The 17,344-nt window shown below is 44.8% G+C and overlaps 1 protein-coding gene across 5 annotated transcripts in view; it reads right to left on the bottom strand.

Annotated features, from left to right (window-relative positions):
• Positions 1-17,344, bottom strand: part of tmtc1 (transmembrane O-mannosyltransferase targeting cadherins 1) — an 84,817-nt gene that overhangs the window by 27,884 nt on the left and 39,589 nt on the right. For all 5 annotated transcript variants that reach the window (XR_015125900.1, XR_015125901.1, XR_015125902.1 and 2 more), the window contains exons 7-10: positions 16,681-16,870; positions 9,166-9,287; positions 7,317-7,484; positions 580-693 (exon numbers count right to left, since the gene is read on the bottom strand). Coding sequence is in view for 2 of the 5 variants with exons in the window: in XM_086270368.1 (XP_086126494.1) it covers positions 580-693; positions 7,317-7,484; positions 9,166-9,287; positions 16,681-16,870 (594 nt within the window). In the remaining 3 variants the exon portion in view is untranslated. The remainder of the gene's footprint in view (positions 1-579; positions 694-7,316; positions 7,485-9,165; positions 9,288-16,680; positions 16,871-17,344) is intronic.

The following is a 17,344-nucleotide window of genomic DNA, read 5'->3' on the forward strand; positions in this document are numbered from 1 at the left end:
TAACATTATTCCTCAAAAATACAACTTGCCTAATAATTCTGCACTCTCTGTAGAGACTGTGTCTGGCTCCCAAATCATGGACTGGGAGCTGGATCCATAGGAGAGGGACCTGACAGCTGAAGGCTCTGCCTCCCATTGTACTTTTAAATACCCTATAACCCACAAGTAAACAACCCAGCTAAGAGCAACGCGGTCTGTTGGGGTGTCACAGTACGATGAGGTCTTTAAGATAAGATGGTGCCCGATTATTCAGAATCAGAATACTTTATTGACAAAGTATTTGCTTCATATCTTTACATGTATACATTTCATAAATGTATACATGTAAAGTCATAAATTTATACATAAAATGTTGAGGCTAAATCAGATGTGTTTTGACCATGGACGACACAAAATATGGGGGAAGCTTCTTGGTTTAGAAAGTGAAGCCAGCAGAGTGGAAAGCTGTCCACATTAGTATCACTTTATCCAGCATGGGTTGTGTGTTTTTTACTGTACTTATGTATTCCTCTAATGTCCATTGCTCGCTTCCATAGAAGCAAAAGTATGTTTTGTGCAAAAAAAACAACAAAAAAAAACCTGAGGGCAGTGGTGTAGTGGTGAATTGCCTCCTGGTGCCGACCGGCGTCTTTCAGGAAGTTGGCATAGTTGTAGTGGACTTTGGCATTGTGAGGCAGCGTCTGGATACCAGAACTACAATAAGGAAAAAGAGCATGTGGGAAAAAAACACTTTTTGAGGAAAGTTCTCTGCAAACTGAGCAAATGTGCAAATTTGGTTTGATGAGTGTGACAGTACTAGTCTGTGGTAACTGAGCAGTGGCTAAATTCTAGGAGCTCACTGGTCCTATAATTTAATAAACGTCATAAATAAATAACTCTGAGATACTGATATCTTTGGCATATGCATTGTGACTGGATACAACATTAGAGCCACCTGCCTAGTCCTGTGTATGTAACCTTCATTCCTGGTGCAGGACACCAGGCTGATGTGTCCTTGATCCAACACAGTTGATTCAAACGGAAAAATGACCTCAACATGGCTGTATCCCAATTCAGGGTCTGCAGCCTTAAAGGCCGCATTTCACGTCACAGCGATGCGACGAAGGCTGTCCCAATTCAAAGGCTGCACAAAATGCAGCCCTCAAATGCGTCCTTCGTTTCCCCGGATTTGAAGGATGGGTCCGTGTATCCTCCATGGCCCAACATATCCCAGACTTCATAGCGCGGCGGTGGGTGTGGATAATTTTGCCGGAAAAAAATGGCGGACGGCTGAAGCGGGGCGGAAGAAGAGTAAACTTTCAAAAGTAAGTACTGAATATGATGTCACTTATTTATGTGCGAATGTTTAATAATGAAGAACATTAAACATGACTGTTGGCCACATGTCGGCAAAGTTATGTGACGTTAGAGATGTTTGTACTAACTTGGTTTTAAAGCCTTTACTCAGTCATATATCCACAAACACAACAAGCTGAAAGTCGGTGATGCTGCTCGGTTTGCAGTCCTGAATATCACGGCACAAGCAGGATTCACTGCACTGTTAATGTGAGCTATGTTGCTGCCTCTGTTCGGTGGTGTCGAGCCAAACGGACTTTAACGTGTGTTTGAACGAGCTGACGGTTCACTCGTTAAGCTGAAAGAAAGATGCTTTAATCACAGCAGTCACACATGTGTCCACTGCACCATCTGGAACTCTTCTTGTTTACACTCGTAATAACACAAACACTAAATCCTGCTTCTCTGGTGCTGTTGTGTAGCAGTGTGTACACCTGAGACTGCCACCTGTCTGTCTGTCCTGCACTCTCTCTCTGTTTCTTTCTCTCTGATTGTGGAATAAAAGTATGAACATGTGTTTATAAGTCACACTTGTGTTTGAATCCTGCAGCTTATCACACATTTGATTTCCATGTGTGACGACTGCAAGTGTCCAGAGTGAGGACAGACTGAGGGACCCACTGCTGTACATCATCTGTGAGGCTTTGCAGCCCTGATGATCCACCAGGACAAACTCAGCAGTGTGTGAGGAAGAGGAGGAGGAAGAGCCAGCAGCAGCTGACAGATGGAGAGAATAGACAGACTGTTCCCTGTTTGTGAAGCACTGCTAGGAAAGTTTAAAATAACTAACTGTCTGTTCTGAATCAGTCTTATTAGGTAATGTTCAAATAATGTTATCATCCCAGTGTTTTCAGTGTGGGAGAAAGTACTCAGGGCCTTCAAGTTACACACTATGAAAGGCAGCAACAAGTTTATATGTAAGCACTGAGCCAAATTTAGTAATGCCAACATATCTTTGAGTGAAGATTTAAGGTGATAGGAAATTTAAATAACTTGAATATTTGCTGCAGCTCAGTATTTGACACAGAGTTCAAGTTCACTGCTGTAATAAATCATAATGATTAATATAATAACTTTAATATTGGCCATATTATATTTACATTACCACAGTGAGATAACTTTAATCTCATGAACAACATGAGCTAATTGTTATTTACTAGCTAATCTTAAATGACTGTTCAGTACAGAAATGAAGCCCAACAATCATGTTTTACAGTCCTGTGGTCTCAGCCTCAACTAATCACACAAAGCTCATGTAGAAGCAAACAAACAAATGAACAAATATTTTCTCCTTCATTTCTGTCAAACAAAGCTGTTTGAAACGTTTCCAGCTGTTAGTGTCATAGTTGCTAGGCAACCTGAGCAGTGCGGGGAAGGTTAGACCGTCCCATTTCACAAGCCTCGCACTTCCGACCTCAGCAGTCTTTGAGTGCGCGGCCCTTGTGGACCGTTAAGGCTGCAGACCCTGAATTGAGATACAGCCATGTCTTGAAGTTCTCCAGAGGCCTGGTAACGAACTAATCATGTGATTCACGTGTGGTGACCCAGGGTGATGTCCCCCCGACCCCTGCTCTAAAACATAAAGCAGATATTCAGCTTTTCACTCAAAATGTTAAACACAAACTAGTAATGGTTAGAATTTTCAACTACAACTACAGTGGGGCAAAAAAGTATTTAGTCAGCCACCGATTGTGCAAGTTCCCCCACCTAAAATGATGACAGAGGTCAGTAATTTGCACCAGAGGTACACTTCAACTGTGAGAGACAGAATGTGAAAAAAAAATCCATGAATCCACATGGTAGGATTTGTAAAGAATTTATTCGTAAATCAGGGTGGAAAATAAGTATTTGGTCAATAACAAAAATACAACTCAATACTTTGTAACATAACCTTTGTTGGCAATAACAGAGGTCAAACGTTTACTATAGGTCTTTACCAGGTTTGCACACACAGTAGCTGGTATTTTGGCCCATTCCTCCATGCAGATCTTCTCGAGAGCAGTGATGTTTTGGGGCTGTCGCCGAGCAACACGGACTTTCAACTCCCGCCACAGATTTTCTATGGGGTTGAGGTCTGGAGACTGGCTAGGCCACTCCAGGACTTTCAAATGCTTCTTACGGAGCCACTCCTTTGTTGCCCGGGCGGTGTGTTTTGGATCATTGTCATGTTGGAAGACCCAGCCTCGTTTCATCTTCAAAGTTCTCACTGATGGAAGGAGGTTTTGGCTCAAAATCTCACGATACATGGCCCCATTCATTCTGTCCTTAACACGGATCAGTCGTCCTGTCCCCTTGGCAGAAAAACAGCCCCATAGCATGATGTTTCCACCCCCATGCTTCACAGTAGGTATGGTGTTCTTGGGATGCAACTCAGTATTCTTCTTCCTCCAAACACGACGAGTTGAGTCTACACCAAAAAGTTCTACTTTGGTTTCATCTGACCACATTACATTCTCCCAATCCTCTGCTGTATCATACATGTGCTCTCTGGCAAACTTAAGATAAGATAAGATAAAACTTTATTAATCCCTCGGGTGGGTTCCTCTGGGAAATTCGATTTCCAAAAAAGCACAGCACCGACAGAAGTTACAGTTACAGAATGTTATATATATATATATATATATATATATATATATATATATATATATATATATATATATACACACACACACATATATAAATACAGAGACAAATATAAATAAAATATACAAAGGGGATCAATAGAATAAATAGGAATAAAAAATAAAAATACAAGTGATGTCACGGACCCGGTGCCGGGGACTCGGGGTTCGTGAACAGTGTGGACCTTTATTGTTATTAGTGTATTGGATGTATGTTTGCTGCACTGTGCTCTTGTGTTCCATGCTGGTGTGTGTGTGTGTGTGAGGCTGGAGGATGAAGGACAGCCACCTGCAGGCCTGATGGGTGTGGCCCTGCCAGCTGCTGGTCACGCCTAGCTTACCACACACCTGCTTCTGATCAGGATCGTCGGGGGAGCTACTTAACAGAGCGATGGAGCTTCCTCCGGCGCAGGATCGTTGAGTTAGACTCCATGAGGACAGCGGAACACAGGACTGCAAGACACACGGGGTGTGTGAAGGCACAGGGGCAGAGAGCACGGGATACCAGCACTTGGGAGAAGACACGTCACGGGAGTCGAGGGAGCACTTTTGGAGATTTAATGTGTGGTGTACAATTACCTCACTGTAAATAAACCCACTGTTCATTCCATTAAGTCTGCGTTTTGGGTCCCTTCTCCTACATCCCCCACGGTCTGCCCTCCAGACCGTGACAAGTGAATTGCACATTTCAAGTATTGAGTCTATTGCACTGTTGACTATTTACAAAAGTATTGCACAAGGTATTGTACAGTGAGGTGAAGAGGCAATACAGCTTAGTTGTTCCCCCCTCCTTTGTCCTCCTGTCTCCCCTCCCTCTCCCCTCCAGAGAGGAGTTAAACAGTTTGATGGCGTGTGGGACAAAGGAGTTTTTAAGTCTGTTAGTTCTTGTCTTGGGGAGAAGCAACCTGTCACTGAACAGACTCTTCTGGTTGTTTATGGCCGTGTGCAGAGGATGCCCAGCATTGTTCATAATGTCCATCAGTTTCTTTAATGTCCTTTTCTCTGCCACTGTCACCAGAGTGTCCAGCTTCATGCCGACCACAGAGCTAGCCTTCCTGATCAGTTTCTCCAGCCTGGATGAGTCCTTCTTTGCTGTGCTGCTCCCCCAGCACACCACAGCATAGAAAAGTACTCCAGCAACCACCGACTGGTAAAACATCCTCAGGAGCTTCCTGCAGATGTTAAAAGACCCCTATCCCCAAGCCATCCGTGCCCTAAACACACACACCCGCCCTCTCACATCATCTATAATTGACTGAGACAGGACTCTTCCAGACACTAAACCAAGGCACAATGTACATTCCAATTCCTTTAATTTTAAATATGTTTATATTGTCTATCCTGTAAAATAGTCAGATATCTATTCATACTAATGTACAGAATTCACCTGCTTGCTGCTACTACTGTACATTCACCCAGTGTATATACTAATACAATTTTTGCACATGTCGAGGAGCGTGTCAGGCTACATTTCACTGTGTGTTATACTTGTATAACTATGCATGTGACAAATAATAAAGAACCTTGAACCTTGAACCTTGAAGACCTCAGCCTCCTGAGGAAGTACAGTCGGCTTTGGGCTTTTTTATACAGGTGCTCTGTGTTGCATGACCAGTCCAGTTTATTGTCCACCCACAGCCCGAGGTACTTGTACGTGTTGACCACCTCCACCTCCTCCCCCTCTATCTGAACCGGCAGTGGACCTTCTCTGGACCTCCCGAAGTCCACAACCAGTTCCTTAGTCTTTGAGGTGTTGAGTTGCAGGTGGTTTGTGTGACTCCATGCGACAAAGTTCCTCACCAGACTTCTGTACTCCTCTTCCTGATCATCCCAGATACACCCCATGATGGCCGTGTCATCTGCAAACTTCTGAATATGGCATAATTCAGAGTTGTAGCAGAAGTCAGAGGTGTACAGGGTGAAGAGAAGAGGGGACAGCACAGTTCCCTGTGGTGCTCCTGTGCTGCTGACCACAGTGTCAGACGTGATGTCCTTCAGCCTGACATACTGTGGTCTGTTGGTGAGGTAGTCGGAGATCCAAGCCACCAGGCAGGGGTCCACCTCCATCCTGTTCAGTTTTTCCTGAAGCATACAGGGCCGGATGGTATTAAAGGCACTGGAAAAGTCAAGAAACAGGATCCTGACCGTGCCTTTTCCCCCATCCAGGTGTGAGTGGGCTCTGTGTAGGAGGTACAGGATGGCATCCTCCACTCCGACACCCGCCTTGTATGCAAACTGTAGTGGGTCCTGGGCATGTTGTACCTGTGGTCGGAGGAGGTTGAGGAAGAGCCGCTCTAGAGTCTTCATAAGATGTGACGTCAGTGCCACCGGTCGGAAGTCATTCAGCTCATTGGGCCGGTTCCTTTTGGGGACCGGGACGATGCAGGATGTCGGATTCAGACAGGCCCGTCTGAATCCGACATCCTGCATCGGACATGCACTGGCTTCAGCAGCGGAACACATCTGGCACTGCGGGATTTGATTCCCTGCCGTTGTAGTGTGTTACTGATGGTGACCTTTGTTACTTTGGTCCCAGCTCTCTGCAGGTCATTCACCAGGTCCCCCCGTGTGGTTCTGGGATCTTTGCTCACCGTTCTCATGATCATTTTGACCCCACGGGATGAGATCTTGCGTGGAGCCCCAGATCGTGGGAGATTATCAGTGGTCTTGTATGTCTTCCATTTTCTGATGATTGCTCCCACAGTTGATTTGTTCACACCAAGCTGCTTGCCTATTGTAGATTCACTCTTCCCAGTCTGGTGCAGGTCTACAATACTTTTCCTGGTGTCCTTCGAAAGCTCTTTGGTCTTGGCCATGGCGGAGTTTGGAGTCTGACTGTTTGAGGCTGTGGACAGGTGTCTTTTATACAGATGATGAGTTCAAACAGGTGCCATTCATACAGGTAACGAGTGGGGGACAGAAAAGCTTCTTACAGAAGACGTTACAGGTCTGTGAGAGCCAGAGATTTTCCTTGTTTGAGGTAACCAAATACTTATTTTCCACCCTAATTTACGAATAAATTCTTTACAAATCCTACCATGTGGATTCATGGATTTTTTTTTCACATTCTGTCTCTCACAGTTGAAGTGTACCTCTGGTGCAAATTACTGACCTCTGTCATCATTTTAAGTGGGGGAACTTGCACAATCGGTGGCTGACTAAATACTTTTTTGCCCCACTGTATATGAGTAGTTTCACCTTGCAGCAGAGCTGGAGTCATAGAGTCTGTTTTCTTAGATTTCTTAGCATGTCATCCGTTATATTTTCAGATTGCACTCTTTTGATGGAGTAGATCTCTCTGCTGATCTAAAACTTCAGTGTGAGCTGATAACTGTGACTAAAGTACACAGGAACTCTTACAGGAACAGGGCCTCCCTGGAGAGCCACACATTGTTCTGATGGACAGTCTTCCATGAGAACAGCAGGACCAGTAGCAGCATGGACACACTGAGAACTGCGGTGCCCCAACGGCCAACCGACGAACACAGACGACCAAGTCCATGAGCCACCAGGATACAGTAACCCATGCTGCGAGAGGACAGACAGTGAAGGAGGAAGAAAGAGAAGAGGAAGGAAGCAGTGGGAGGTTTGTGAAGAACAGAAAAGTTACGTTGAAACCAAGTACACCATTGTTTTTCCTGTGACATTACCAATAAGTTTGATGTGTCACATGGCCCTCTTCCTATTGAAAAAAACAAAAGTTGTATCCAAGATGGCCGACTTCTAAATGGCCACCATGGTCACCACCCATCTTGAGGAGTTTGCCCCCTCACATATACTAATGTGCCACAAACAGGACTTTAATATCACCAACCATTCCCATGTTGTTACGGTGTATCCATATAAATGGCCCATCCTGTACATACTAGCTGTATACAGCCACAACCCACAACCCTATATAAGGAAAAAAGTTTACCTTGAAGTAAACTGAAGAGACTTGTGATTATGTTGTAAGAGAGAAGCCTACACCACTAAGACAAGAAAGGAGAAAGTTTTGACTGAAGGAACTTAAATTATTGTCCATGGTCCAAGGATGAATCCAGAAAAGGGGGTTTATAAATAAATAAATTAAAGCAAAATAAAACGCGATGCTGAGGCTAAAACAAGCGGGTAGCTGAAAAGTAGTTTTTGGTTTGCTTGTTTTTTTCCAAATATAAGTTTAAAAAACCATTTGGACTCAAAGTCCTTCTGAAAAAAGTACTAACAGGCCAGAAGAAAAAGACGAATACAGGTGAAGGACAAAGAGCATGTCATGGCTGGAATTTCCATGAGGCTCCTGAACCTACCTGGGATCCGCCCCTGGACAGGGCCACCTCCTCCAGCTCCTGCACACCTGGAGCCAATTGCAGGCAATCAAGCCAGAGTGATTTAAGCCACATGCTGACATTCATTTAACGCCAGTTTGTCATCGACCCATTTCCTGGATTTGTCTTGGCTCGTGCTCTCCCTTCGGACTCAGGATACCATCATTCTGAAAATCACTCTATGCCTCACCTGCCTGCCCGCCATCACACTCCATCTGAAGACACCGGATCTCAGGTCAGCCTTTCCACGCCATTCAGCTCCCCTGGATTCTCGTCACCCCCCCTCTCAACACTCTGTCTCCCCTACTGCAATATGACTGTTTCCTGCCCAGCTCCAGTCTGCATCTTAGGCCCCGTTTCCTCGCCCTAGTTCTGCATTCCCCTAGCCACTTTTTCCAGGCCGCGCCAAGCTCTACGTTTTATTGCTTTTGTCCTTGCCACATTTACAGAGCTTAAGTCTAATAAAATATTGTTAAACCACCTGCTGTCTCGTCTCTGTTCTGGGTTTCTGCGCCTGAGTTCAGTTCAGTACAGACCACTCGGTCCCGTGACAGAGCACTTGGTTTGTCAGGTAAGATGAGAAATGCTAGAATATGTTTACATTAAGGCTAAAGCTTAAATCTGTGATTTATTATTTTTGTTTTCCTAACATACAAATTCTAATTGAGCTTTTTGTGGCTTATTTTTGAAAAGCTAAATAATGCTTAAGAGGTAATAATAATCATCATAATAACAATAATAATAGTTATTATTATTATTGAATATCACATTGTGTCAAAGGTAATTTATTAGACCAAGGCAAACCATCTCCACAAAAAGATATCATTGTTTTTTAAAGCAAACAAACATCAGATGTAGAGCTGTGCAATTAGTAATCAATTGCCAATAGTCTGACACGCACTCACCTCGGCATGTAGAGAACCCTTTCAGCCACGACAAATCCAACCCTAAAGAACAGGTTACTGGCAGGAATGAAGGGAAACACCAGAAACAACAATCCCACCAACACCTCCCTACTGTCTCGCCTCTGTGGAAAAAGAGAGAGAGATGAGCACAGTCACAGCAAACAAATCAAACCAAAAAGTTCCAAGTGAAGAAGCTTCAAACACCATGTGTGAGAAGTTTATTCATTTGGCAGAAAAACTATGTACATTACTCAATAACACATCAAATACACTTGAGAACAGACTATTTATTTATCAACACTGAAGACCGGCATAGAATCAAAGGGTGAAAGAAAGGAAGAGCAGACGTATCAGATCATAATCCACTGTTTCTGAGGAGGTGGAAGAGAAGAATATATCTGTAAGGCTGAGTTACTACAAAATGGGACCAAAAGTCAACAAACGTCTACCAAGACAAACACAATACACACAATTTAAAACTCATGAAACATATCACCTCCTGAAGATTAGCTCCATTGTCAGCATGTCAGTTATCCACAAATTTAAACTGGAGGAAAAAAAGATTTCCTTAGGACTTGCTGAGGAACATCACTGTTTACTTCAGTGTCAGTATAAATCCACTGATACCTATCCGTACATCTATAGAAGCTAAGTAACAGTTAAACTGTCAAACTTTTAATTGTGCAAATATATTGTTAGGCGGTAGGGCTGGGCCATATTATACCGTTCACGGTAATACCGGTATAATGTTAGGCAACGATAGGAAAATGAAATATCGCGATAGAATATGAGTGAAACGCGCATGCACAGTGCCTTTGTTTTCATACGCACATGGCCGATTGTTGAGTGAAACAGATGAACCAGAATTGGTTTGTACAAATGGTGCAACTTCAGTGATGTGGAACTGGTTTGGTGTTTGTCCGTCAAATACACGACAAAGCACATTTTTTTGCAGAACATGCAAGCGGCCGTCGTTATTGTCGGACTAAGATGCTCTTAAATCTGGGAGTAATCTGGGTCCTAAACTCCGTACTCCTCAGTTCAAACGAACACTGCAGCATCACTGAGAGTTAAAAACTGTCTAAATTCTTTCATCTTTAATAAAACAATCAGCATTGCTGCTTTACCAGGTGTAACTATGAAGTTTAACTTCCAGGCATCCATGAAAACAAAATTTATTACATTTAACGGAGTTAGAAGTTAGCAGGAAGCTAGCGGAAGTTAGCTCGCTAGTTTCGCTAGTTACCTAAACATGATATTGCATGTTTTGACTGAGAGATTTCTGAAAAAAATCAAACGTACAGCTCTGCTATCACTTCCAACATAAATGAAGACAGGAAACTAAACAGCAGTGACGTTTGTAGGGTTACTGAAGTTGGGCTAGCTGGTATATAATCATGTGCTACGTGATCGCTAGCGACACAGCTATGTTAGCATAACATAAACAGTGAAGCTGGAGGACGAACACTAACACTTTTCCACTTATAAAAGTTAACGTTAAGGTTCCTCATGGTTAGAGACAAATGCAATCGCATGGCAGGATGCTGTAAAAGGACCAATCTTCAGTCAGGAGAACAACTGAGATAATCCATCCACAATACGAGGTTAGTCATTAATATACTGCAACAACATGGGAATAGAGCAGCTGCCAGAGAATTCAACATTAATGAATCAATGGTACAGAAGTGGAGGAAGCAAGAAGAATGAGTTTAATAAAGTTTGATTTATCTGACTGCTTTGTTTCGCTTAATGTGCCTTATAATCCTGTGCACTTTATGGTCCGAAAAATACGTACTGCACACTGCAGTTTAATGTTGCAAAGCACCTCTTTTTAACTTCAGTGGATATTATACATGGTTATGCTCAGGATATGTCAGCCCATTTTCACTGGAAATGCCTTTTGGTTAAACTTTCAGCAAGGAATTTGCATTTGCACTGTTACATTTTTATAAAGCTTTAATGTACATAAAAACCAGCTTCTTGTTTAAGTGAAAATAAATGGAAGGTTGTCTTTTTGCGCTAGTAATGTTGTGGAGTTGTATTTTGTCTCGCATCAATTATATCGTCAGTTATATCGTTATCACAAATTTTCAAATATATATCGTGATAAATATTTTTGGCCATATCGCCCTGTTCTATTAGGCGGTACAGTTTACTGCAGTTAACATTAACAACCCGCTAGCTGCAAATGATCACGTGCAGTTCTGAAAGCAGTGTGGTACAAACAACATTTGAACTTGAATTCATGTTGTTTGTACCAGACTTGTTCTCCAGACAGTGAAGTAGGACCGTCTCTGTCACTTAAATTCCAGTGAATTAAATACAAAATGTTTGAGAAAAACTTATATGTGTACATTCACAATTTCCAACCTTCCCTTTATTTCAAAGGCTAAGTGATCATCTGCAGAGGAAAAAATTTGCCACGGTGTGGTGCACCAAGGTATTTTTTAAATGGACCCAAGAGCAGACACTGCAGGAGACAGAGTGAGCCTTTATTAGGGCTGAATGAAGGCAAAAAACAAAAACGCTAAGAAGAAAAACAGAAAAAGACAACTAAACTGAGTACAGGCTATGAACTACTATGAAACTGTGAAAAACTGAAAACTATGATGAGTATGGTGTGGAATAACAGAGGCCTTGACAGTGAGTGAATGGAAACACAAATAAAATGTCCATCAAAAGCACAGGAGCGCAGGGAACAGTTCATAACTCCTCAGGGGGCCGACCCGGAGGGTGACGGTCCAGAAATTCATAGTTCATTTGATCAGGGGGCCGGCCCGGAGGCCGACGGCACAGGAGTTCATGGTCAAACAGTTCCGGGGGCCAACCGTGCGGACGGCAGCGGCGTAGAAACAGTTCCGGCGGCCGACCTCGACGGCGATGACGTCCAGCTGGTGGCCCGGAGAGTGGCCGGTAATTCCGAGGTGCAGAACGTGGCCTGGGCGGTGGCATAACAGCCACAGGACCAGGCGAAGCAGACGCAGAAGCCGGACCAGGCGACGCTGAAGCAGAGGCCGAGGCCGGACCAGACGAGGATGACGACTCGGATGAAGCTGGACCAGGCGACGCTGATGAAGCCGAAGCCGAAGCTGGACCAGGCGACTGCGTGGGCGGAGACACGGAGGCCGCAGCTGGCGTGGGTGAAGACACGGCTGCTGCAAACGTGGATGAGGCTGCTGGTGGAGCAGCTGGTGGCTGAACGGGCCCCTCGGACCCTCCAGCGGAGACAGGAGGCTGAACGGGCCCCTCGGACCCTCCAGCGGAGACAGGAGGCTGAACGGGCCCCTCGGACCCTCCAGCGGAGACAGGTGGCTGGTGCGGTTCTCCTGAAACCCCAGCTGACGTGGCATGAGGCTGAACGGGCCCCTCGGACCCTCCAGCGGAGACAGGAGGCTGAACGGGCCCCTCGGACCCTCCAGCGGAGACAGGTGGCTGGACGGGCTCGCCAGAACCCCCAGCGGACGAGGAAGGTTGCTGGACGGCCTCCTCGGGCCCTCCAGCTGACGAGGCATGAGGCTGGTGCGGTTCTCCTGAACCCCCAGCTGACGTGGCATGAGGCTGGACGGGCTCCTCGGGCCCTCCAGCTGACGTGGCATGAGGCTGGACGGGCTCCTCGGGCCCTCCAGCTGAAGCAGTGGCAGGACCAGTAGGTGCAGAGACTACTGGCTGAACAGAAGGCTGAGCGGGTGATGGAACAAATGACTGAGCTAAACACTGGGGAGCTGGCTGAGCTGCACAGTGGGCTAACGGCTGAGCTAACGGAAACACAGGAAAATGAACTATGGACTGGGCTGCTAACAGAGCTAATGACTGAGCTATAGACTGAAAAGCATGCAGTAGTGATGGTGGCGATGGTTGTGGACTGAACTCTCCTGAGCCTCTGGAACACAGGGAGGACTGCTGGGGGGGGGGGGGGGGGGGTTGCCTGAGCCTTCAGCAGAAACAAGAACTGGTGCAGGCACCTGCCGGACACTAGCCGCTCCCACCCGAGGAGTAGGTACGGGTGCGGAGACGGGCTGTATCCTGGCTGACCTCACCCTGGGGACCGGCATGGGTGCAGGGGTGGACTGGTTCACAGCCCCCCTCACCCTGGAAGCCGGGACAGGCACCGGCAACGGCTGGGCAACTGCCCTTCTCACCCGAGGAGCTGGTACGGGTGCAGAAACTGACAGAGCCTCAGCTGGCCTGGAAACCAGAGCAGGGACCAACTGGACCTCAGTCTCCCTCACCCGAGGAACTGGTACGGGTGAAGGGGCACGCTGGGCCCGAGCTGCCCCAGGAGCAGGAACACGAGCAGGCAAAGGAGCAGGCTCAGAAAAAACAGTCTTAGAATTGGCAGGCTTAGGGTTAATATGTACCGGGTCGACAAAAACAGACCTATCAAAAATGAACTTAGCATTTTTCCCACAATGTTTTTCAGTCTTTGTTTTAGCAGGTTTTGACGTCCTCGGGTTAACAGTCTTAGAGTGAGCTGACTTGGGGATGACTGAACCAGACTTGACAAAACCTGAACTGACAGAACCTGAACTGAGTGTTTTAGACCTGGTGACATTGCTCAGTTTTTCCTTTAACAGCATTTACAGCCTTTGGCGAGTGCTTATTGTCTGTGATTTCTCCCTGTTCAAAGGGAGCAAAATGAAAAAACTTTTCCCAGTCTATGTCATCATCCAAAAGGGAGACTCCAACAGTGTCTGGGGTGAGTTTATTGTCCTTTTCAGTTATGGCTTCAGGTGGGATGTGTGAAAGGCAGTCATTATAACTCACCACCGGGAGTTGCTCAGCAAGTGAAAAGTGACGGCGGCGTGAGCGTCGCTTCCTCTGAGGAGAGGAAGCTGACGGGGCATACAGTTGAGCCTCTGACGTGCGGGACGGCAAGGCAGAGGCTGGAGCGTGAGCATCCGAAGAAAAACAGAGCACTCCCACCTCCCACCGGGGCAACAGGCGGAGGCTTTTGGCAACTTCGGGGACCTCCAAAAGCCAGCCGAGTTCCGCGGAATATGTGCTCAAAATCCGGAGCGCGCCACGGCTTCCAGCGGAGCTCCTCCTCCAGCTGGGCGAGGGCTGCCTCCTGGCGCTCATACAGCTCACTGTCTGCTGGGTCCATGTAATGGTCGTAGTCTTCTGTCATGTTTCGGCTGTGTACAGGCAGGAGAAGGACCCAAACGCAAAACTCACGACAACGAAATTAAACTCAAAAAGCTGCTTTATTGCAGAATGGCATGGAAAACTAAACTGGGACATGGATAACTAACACACAGGGAAACACAGCCATGAGGGAGACTACGACACTGACAAAGAGAAACACAGGGCTTAAATACACAGAGGGATAACGAGGGAATGAGACACAGAAGGAGAGCACAGCTGGGAGTAATCAGGCATGGACGAGACAAGGGAAGCAAAGCTAGAAACACTCACATGAGACATGGACCTTCAAAGTAAAACAGGAAACACACTGACTGAACTCTAAACATGCAAACTTAACAGCAACTGAGAAGACAGACTATAGGGACCAGAAACATGGTACAAAGAGGTCACAGTAGACACAACATTGAACACAGGGAAGCCATATTACAAAGCCAAAGAACTAAACCTATGATAACCATAACTGAAATCTAGGGAAACAAGAAACAGTACAACAAAGGACTCAAAACATAATCCATAATATAAAAACACGAGATCTCTTCAAAATAAAACAGGAAACATGAGAGGCAGACATGACAACATAAGACAACAGACATGAAACACACGAAGGGAAAGGGAGACTTCACAGGGGTTGAAAACACAAGGGGGAGCTAATAAGCAAATGAACATAGGAAACCTAATAAGCTTAAACATACACTATAAACATCAAAAGAACCAAAACTCAAAACACTGGGTCATAAGACCCAGGATCGTGACATAAATGACTGTTCAGTACAGAAATGAAGCCCAACAATCATGTTTTACAGTCCTGTGGTCTCAGCCTCAGATACTCAACTAATCAAAGCTCATGTAGAAACAAACAAACAAATGAACAAATATTTTCTCCTTCATTTCTGTCAAACAAAGCTGTTTGAAACGTTTCCAGCTGTTAGTGTCATGGTTGCTAGGCAACCTGGGCAGCGCGACGGAGGCTAGACCGTCCCATTTCAGAAGCCTCGCACTTCCGGCCTTAGCGGTCTTTGAGTACGCGGCCCTTGTGGACCGTTAAGGCTGCAGACCCTGAATTGGGATACAGCCATACACACTAGGGGTAATCAGGGGAAGGAAATAGCTGACACAAATGAACCCAATGACGTTACAGGGGAAGTGAACCTAAACACAAAGATAAAGACACAACAGACTCTTTCAAAATAAAACAGGAAACACTAAGAACATACAAAAATCAAAGAATAAAACTAAAATACACAAATCACTGAGTGTTAGTGTTAGTCAAATTTTAGCACAGAAATGGCTTTAGTGAAGGTTACAAATTATCTTCTTATGGCCTCTGACAGTGGACTCATCTCTGTGCTTGTCCTGCTAGACCTCAGTGCAGCGTTCGATACTGTCGACCATAATATCCTATTAGAGCGATTAGAACATGCTGTAGGTATTACAGGTACTGCACTGCAGTGGTTTGTATGATATCTATCTAATAGACTCCAGTTTGTGCATGTAAATGGAGAGTCCTCTTCACACACTGAGGTTAGTTATGGAGTTCCACAGGGTTCAGTGCTAGGACCAATTCTGTTTACATTATACATGCTTCCCTTAGGCAGCATCATTAGAAGACATAGCATACATTTACACTGCTATGCAGATGACACCCAGCTCTATCTGTCCATGAAGCCAGATAACACACACCAATTACCGTAAATCCCGGACTACAGAGCGCACCTAATTAAAAGCCACATGCTGTAATTTTAGAAAGAAAATTAATTTTGTATACAGAAATATTACACCTGAGGATTTTTACCGTTTAATTTAATCCGTAAGGTAATATAAACATAGTAACATACAAAAATACATACTGCAAATGCTTTTTTTCCCCTCGAACAGCGCCTGTAACACGGCTACCTGTAAGTATACGTACGTATTGGTAACAAACAAATTACGCTGCTTATGGTTTTTTTACGGAACAGTGCACAAACAACATTACAACGTCTCTTAACAACCGGTAAAAATATATACCGTATATATACTACTTATCAATTTTATTGGTCTACTATTACCAGGCAAAATGTTTTTGACCGCATGAAAAAAGATATGCATTAGCCGCACATCAGTATAAGCCGCAGTGTTCACAGTGTGGGAAAAAAGTAGCAGCTTATGACCCGAAAACTAGAGTAGTTAAACTGCAGGAATGTCTTAAAGACATAAAGGCCTCCAATTTTCTGCTCTTAAATACAGATAGAACTGAGGTTATTGTACTCATCCCTAAAAAACTTTTATGCCCTTTAAATGACACATTTGAGGGCAGACAAGATTCACGAGGCAGCAGAGATCATGGGAAATGTGATCTAAAGCTTTTTTGAACTACATTTCTGTTCTTACCTGCAGTGAAAAGATGCAGTGCAGGCATAAAGCAATCATCACTACAGCCAGCAGCATAGTGGCCACATTGCGCACATCACCCAGCGATTCCACCAACATAATGCTGCCAACCTGCCAGTCATAACACAGCACAATGGGGGCCAGCAGCAACCAGGCATTAAAGGACAGCAAATATGAGTAGGTTAAAAACCTGTGGAGAGAGGTTAGAGAAAAAAGAAGAAAAGGACAAAGATATAATAGATGCTTGGTTGTCTAAGGTTACAACTAATTTAGAATAATCTAATAAACTGACATTTAAAGCCCAGTCAAAGAAACCTATAGCAGATCATGGTATACTGAATCCTAAACGTCTTTAAAAGAGTCATGCTGCAGTTGCTGCTGGTGTTCATGTTTGCTCTGATTTAGTCTTTGTATTCTCCCCTTTTGTAAGTGCAGCACAGTATTAAATCCCAGTTCTTTTGTGTTCTTTACGGCCAAGAAAGACACAGGGCTCAGAGTGGTCAAACTGAAACAATGATCTTTAATTTTACATATCTGGGATATGGAGACCTGAACACAAAACACACAACCCCAGGTCTGAAGCACAAACGGAAGCCTAGTTATTTATATACTTGCTCTCTACGTCACACCACACTTTAAGTTTCGATCGAACAGCCTAGTTGGT

This window comes from Aulonocara sp. 'chitande type north' Nkhata Bay, linkage group LG17 (assembly GCF_057382095.1).
Source record: "Aulonocara sp. 'chitande type north' Nkhata Bay isolate Kocher_YH1m ecotype deep benthic linkage group LG17, A_spYH_male_GT1.1, whole genome shotgun sequence".
Taxonomy (NCBI): Eukaryota; Metazoa; Chordata; class Actinopteri; order Cichliformes; family Cichlidae; genus Aulonocara; species Aulonocara sp. 'chitande type north' Nkhata Bay.